The 6,170-nt window shown below is 34.5% G+C and overlaps 1 protein-coding gene across 1 annotated transcript; it reads right to left on the reverse strand.

Annotated features, from left to right (window-relative positions):
* Window positions 1–4,041: 4,041 nt before the first annotated feature.
* LOC119632865 (tyrosine-protein phosphatase corkscrew-like) lies at window positions 4,042–5,963 on the reverse strand. The gene has a single exon (XM_038026008.1). It carries the CDS (start codon window positions 5,961–5,963, stop codon window positions 4,170–4,172), a length of 1,794 nt encoding a protein of 597 aa, XP_037881936.1. The 3' UTR covers window positions 4,042–4,169.
* Between the last annotated feature and the right edge of the window lie 207 nt (window positions 5,964–6,170).

The raw sequence follows: 6,170 nt of genomic DNA on the forward strand, positions 1-6,170 counted from the left end.
TGTCCTCCATTACTTTTGCTTGGTAATAATATCTCTTGCATAAAAGCTGAACGCCAGCAACTTGACTTAAAAACTAGAAGATCGATTGCATACAACTGTGGAGGACAGCCACTAACTCTGCTACTGAAAATATCATTCTAAAATCCTTCGTTGTCCCGGTTCATTAGCAACAAAGCTATTCATGATGGTTTGCATCTTTCATTTGTTAAAAATGTAAGTCAATGCCTTTTTGCAAAGTACCTTGTCGAACTGAGCATTCACGAAAATCCCTTGACAGCATTCCCCCTATATGTATCCAATGATACAAGAAGTTTGAAAAGACATCGTCTAATGGATTCTCCATTTACAAAGTAAATTATTTTTCTTCCTTAAACTATTTTAAGGAATTTTCTTAGCTTCAATAGTTTCTTTTTCTTCGTTTAAATGTCTTATCTACTTTGTTACATCGTCCTCATTAGGGAACATTAACATGTCATATTTTCCCCACCTTGTCATTACTTATTATCTTGCCTGATAAATTGTCAATTAATTAGTTACTTTTTATAAAGCTCATCAATATAATTGTGGCTTATTTTGGTATTTTTGCACCTTGAATACCTTGAATACATCATCAATTCCATTACTACTATTATCGCTACTGTGTACAGATAACCTATTGTCGATGACCTTTCATTTTCTATGCCAGCGCAAACTATAAATAAATCTTTAATTATAAATGTCAAATTGAATGAATCTTATTGACCCAACCAGGCTCGAACATCATTAAAATTACTGGCAACAATTCAAGCGATAATCGTAAATGTGAACATGTAATGATGCTATGCGTGGCCCATTTTAGTGAAATATTTCGTAAATTAAGCTCCGGCACAAAATGATTGTTCAATAAAAATTGTTGATCGTTGCAATGTATTTATGTACGCATTAGAGTTCGTTTGAGAAAATGTTTTTAATCGACTTATGGGTTTCTTTTAGTATTTCAAAGAATAAGAGAATTATGGAATATTTTCTTATTTCAAGAGAAATGTGGAATGTTTTCTTTGTTCAGCCATTATCAAGAACCACTCAAGACGCAAGAGCATTGCATGGTCAATGTCAATGGGATGACTTTTATTGCACAAGTTCTTCGTCGGCATATTCATTCTCTTTCATGGAGGAAATGTTAATCCTAAGATTTGTGCAACATGAAAATTTCCCCAAAAGTTCAAGCAGACTTCAGCACTTACAAACACTGCAAAGGCACATAGCCAAACACATGACATGAGTAATAGAAGAAAATACAAAACAATGTGGTCACAAAGATAATGAGTGGTAAAATTGTGTTCAAGTTCAAGGTATAGTTGGCCAGTCCTCTGCCGGCAAGAACCATAGTGATGCTCGGATACTTTCAAATAAAAAAATGTAAATTAATATAACGCGTGACCTAGTTATAGTTGGTATTCCTTTTATTATTGAAAATATTTTTTCTCTCTTACCTCAATTCCTGTTCTTTCTGAAATGTACTTTGAAGAAGCATGATTTATCCTATGAACCGGTTATAGGATAAGTAGGACAAAAACTGTCCCATCTTGTAAAAACTAGGACTTCGTTACAAATTACTCTATGACAAAGCGTTTTTTTCCCAATCTGTTGGTCACCTGTATATAAATCCTTTACCATTTTCCTTCTTTAGAAACGCAATGAGTATTTTAATTGCAATTCTCGTATCCTCGAATAAAAACATTAACAATTTGAAATACATTAACATCAACTGTGTATATTACTAGCAATGTTCATTTTCCTGGTTTAAAGCAACTCACTATTTTCCATGAGAGCTCAAGGAACTAAAAAGTTGAATACACTTGACATGAAGAACCCTATGAGTTGCAAACACAATAACTATTTTTGAGCTTCTGTTGTTATAACTATAAAAATGCAACCAGAATGAGATAACAACACATACTCTTTCCAATGCTTTGACTCGAAGCAAAAATACCATAAGCCTTACAGTTGGATTATGTACTTAAGTGTGATTTAAATCATATTTGATTGCCTCTGACCCCTTACAAGACCAACAAGGTGACGTTTTTTCGTGTTTGTATTTCTGTAAAAGAAAACTTTCCAGCGCTACTAATGAAAAGTTTGTCAACTTTGCTACCCATTTTGCGGCACAGCACAATGAGCAACCGACTTGGCTGCCCATCTTGTATAATTAATAGCAAAGCAAATTTGAGCTTTTAAACAAAATGCATTTTATATTAGCTTCAGTTGCTACATGTACTGCAACGTGGTCTTGTAAATAAAGGTAATTTGCGCAAACAGATTGAAACAAAATGGGCCTTCGATCAAATATAAAGCACATCAAAAATTTCGAAAATCTATTGCCAAATATTAATTAGATCTTAACCTAACCAAGTATAGAATTTTTTAGGAAAGTTTTCTTCATATCTTCCTCTTGGGTAGACAACTCCAAAAACATTCATATTAAATATTCACGCTATTCATGTGATGAGTGTCAAAGAATTCGTTTTATATGCAATCTAAACAAATTGTCCGCAGATTTTGTCTCTCCTGATCGCTTTATTGTTGAATAGGAAAGACTAGATGTGGCGTTGTTATTACATTCAGGCAGCAGACATAACATTTTCAACAACTGACAAAATTGTTTCACATCCTTTTATGACGACAAGTGTAGGAGGAAAAAAAACATATGACAATCTGAAAAAGAAGAAGGGAAAAGAAGAAAAAGCATCATTGTAAAGCACGAGAAAGCATACAGTGTTAATTATAGTAATTTAAGAAAAAAGGGACTAAAGGTTTTCTCCTATAAGCAGTTTAAATGCTAGCTTAAAAGATTTTTTCATTAAAATATGTTGCAATATTTTGTTTTAATTGCATTTAAATATTAGTTATGTAAGAAAACTACATATTGTCAAGTACTATAATATCGTCATGGGCTGAATTTTGAATATCTGTCACTATGTGTTCACCGGATGACTAAAATTATTTTTCTACAATGTAATTATTCCAAATTTCCGATCACTACACAGGCGGAGAACTGTTCATAAAAATTTGTCGAGCACCTTGACTTACCTTTTCACTTTGACAATATTTATTTATTCCCGTTAATAAATAAAACCAAATTAAAACACATAGCTATGTACCCTACCAATTCGCTTAAAACATCATATAAAAACTTTTTAAGATAAGATGTTATATGGGAAGTAGACGAAAGGGTGGTCTGCATTGAACGAGTTTCAACTGAGCCAAAACCTGTCCGTGTTCCGATTTCATGGCATAATAAAAGCAGGGTCCATCTCAAGCCCTACCGACTGTTGTACACATCCGCACAAATTTTACATACCCTTGCACCACAAGTAGTGTTGGCTATAAAGAAGAAACATGCTATAAACATATAAGTTATGAGTTATCTAAGAGACCGCCGAACTTTGTTGAGCGATTGTCGTTATTTCCAAACCTAGCCCATGTTAGGGAAATCATATATTCATCGTGATTCACTTTTTAACATTAACTTTATGAATTCTGGTAGCGATGTAATGATAAAGTGACCGAAAATTTCTTACCATTTTCATGCGGTAACCGAATGCTTTCACATTGAACTTGTCAGTATACAAAATTCGCGTTATCTAAATACTCTTTAGGCTTTTCGGTAGGAAAATGCAGGTAAAAGTTCACTTTTGCTCGTTCATTCGCTTTCCAAGTACAATTACATAAGGCGTTAATATTTTATTCTCCTAACTTCCTTAAAACTTTGATCATCTTGGTTTGATTTCAATAGCGGCTCTCGTAACGATTTTAAATTTTAAAAGTGCATTGAACTCTCCTTATGCTATCTTCGTTCTTCTTTCTTGCAAGCTTTTATTTACTTTGATTTTAATTGCTTACTGAGAACCATTCCCCAACGCAAAACACACCAGCTTTAATATAATTTGCTAAAGTTGTTTGTTTACATTACTGGTAAATATACGCAAGAACATACTTGCCTTTCTTGAAAATATTTTCTTTCTTTTCCAAAGTTGTCGATAAAAAAAGACGATTTGCAATTTTTCGAAAACAATTGCGTTTGTAGAAACAATGACTTCTTCATTGATAACGTAGAAAATATTGAGCTGCATAAGACGAATAAATGCACATGAAGTGAACTTGAACTAATGAAATGCTACACCAACAGCTTAATACTTCTTACATATTCTTTGTATATAACGCTGTAAAGCGTAATGTATAAATTTGTATTGTGCTTCAGTTTGTACTAAGCCGGCACGTTGTAAACGAGCCATTTGTATCGTTCGTTTGATATCGATTTCGGTATTTACCCCATATTTATCGATTTGATCTAATATCATATCAATTACAATTAATGTACCCGTGCGACCAATTCCCGCTGAACAGTGCACGCATATCGGCCCTGGCTCTTTTCCCGCTTCGATCAATTGATTTTGTTTAGTATTCACATAATTAAGGAAATCCAATACACAATCGGGATTAGTTGGTACGCCGTGGTCAGGCCAAGCTTGAAAGTGATAGTGATAAATATGTCGTTCGGTTTGATCGCCCCACGAAACTAAAAATTCTCTTAAGATATACTCCCCCAGAAAGGAATCCTCTGATATGCAATGTATCTTGACTGGTCCAAACTGTTTTCTTTGCCCTTTGTTGGTCCAATATTTTGCACATTTACTCCTTCCACGCTCCACTTCTCGAGTTAACATTACTATAACACGTGTATTTTCTTGCCAGATCATATTCCAAAAGTCTGTGATTGTATTAGGCAGGCAACCTTGAGTGGCGATATAGGTTTTTAATCGCTGTTGATTGCTGCTCAAGCTTTTACATAACAAATTTTTTTCTACAAGAGGTGCGTTTCCTTTATTGGCGTTCGATATTGAAATATTGCGTAGTGAACGTACTGCACATATATTTTTATTTTTACTGGCTTTTATAACGGACTCACCATGTCGATGTTTGCAGACACTGTTTGATTTCTTACTACATGTTACACAGTTGTTGACAGGCAAACTAGCAGTGGCCCCAGCACATTTCGCCTTTGTCAAACCTTTTCCGAATAGCTGACCATTGGCACAACTTTTTCCCATTTGTGCGGCAGCGTGAGTAGTAGACGTGTTAACCCTCGTACTATGGGAATTTGCATGTAGGCTATCTAAAGGTAAGCTTATATAATTAGCATTAATATAATCAGCGCCAGCTATACTATGATCAACATCGATCAATTTAACGCGGGTGTGGTCGTGGGGTAATACATCTCCATAGCGATTTTTATTACGGTTCACTAATTTGTAACCTTCCTGGCAATACAGTTTATCACTACTGCCTTCGCACAAGGATTCTAATTCTTCACAAAAGCCGTCCTTAACTATTTGCCCAACGCAGGCATCAATGCTAGCCGTTGCAACGCGTGCTGCATTAAACCGCTGCGATAAATCGTCCTCTGCATGGCGGGTTTCCACCAAACCATTATATTTATAATGTCCGCTATTGACTGAATCGTCTTTATCATTCTGGCAATGCATTACAGCATGCCTTACTTTATTGTTCGCCTGTATAGATAAGCTAAAATCCCCAGGTGAGCCATTTGTTCCACGATTCAATAGCAATTTTCCAGATTCATTGCCAGAATGATTGACGGTGGAGGGTCCAGTTCGCAATAAAGGTTGTTTCAGTTTAATAACTTCACCATCCTCCCTTTTCAATACACCAATTTTCATATAATATTGTACGAGTTCAGTTAAAGTAGCAAATATTTCGTCACTATCGACGTGTAAAAAATAACCAGTATTTTGTATTCCAATATGAATTACTTTCTGATCTTTTCGCACCGACAGAGTAAAAGCGTCTGGATTCGAAGTTGACAAGTGTACTAAAAATGATCCATTAAAGCCTTTTTTCAACAGCAACTTTTCGGCTTCTACGGTGGATATGTTAGGATGGAACCATCTTCTTGATGACATTTTTTTCTAATTTTGAATTTTTATTTTTTGAAGTCAAAATATATTTTCATTCCTGTTTTTTTTCTTTGTTTTTTTTTTTTTTTTTTTGGTTATAAAAACATATTCCTCGTTTTAATCGAAAAAACTTTTCTCTCCCAGTTTCTTTCTTTTCACTTTATATTATTCTCATTACACATGGGGTTGCATATTATTGACTAAAACGATTTT

The sequence above is a fragment of the Glossina fuscipes genome, unplaced genomic scaffold (genome assembly GCF_014805625.2).
Source record: "Glossina fuscipes isolate IAEA_lab_2018 unplaced genomic scaffold, Yale_Gfus_2 2, whole genome shotgun sequence".
In the NCBI taxonomy this organism is placed as follows: Eukaryota; Metazoa; Arthropoda; class Insecta; order Diptera; family Glossinidae; genus Glossina; species Glossina fuscipes.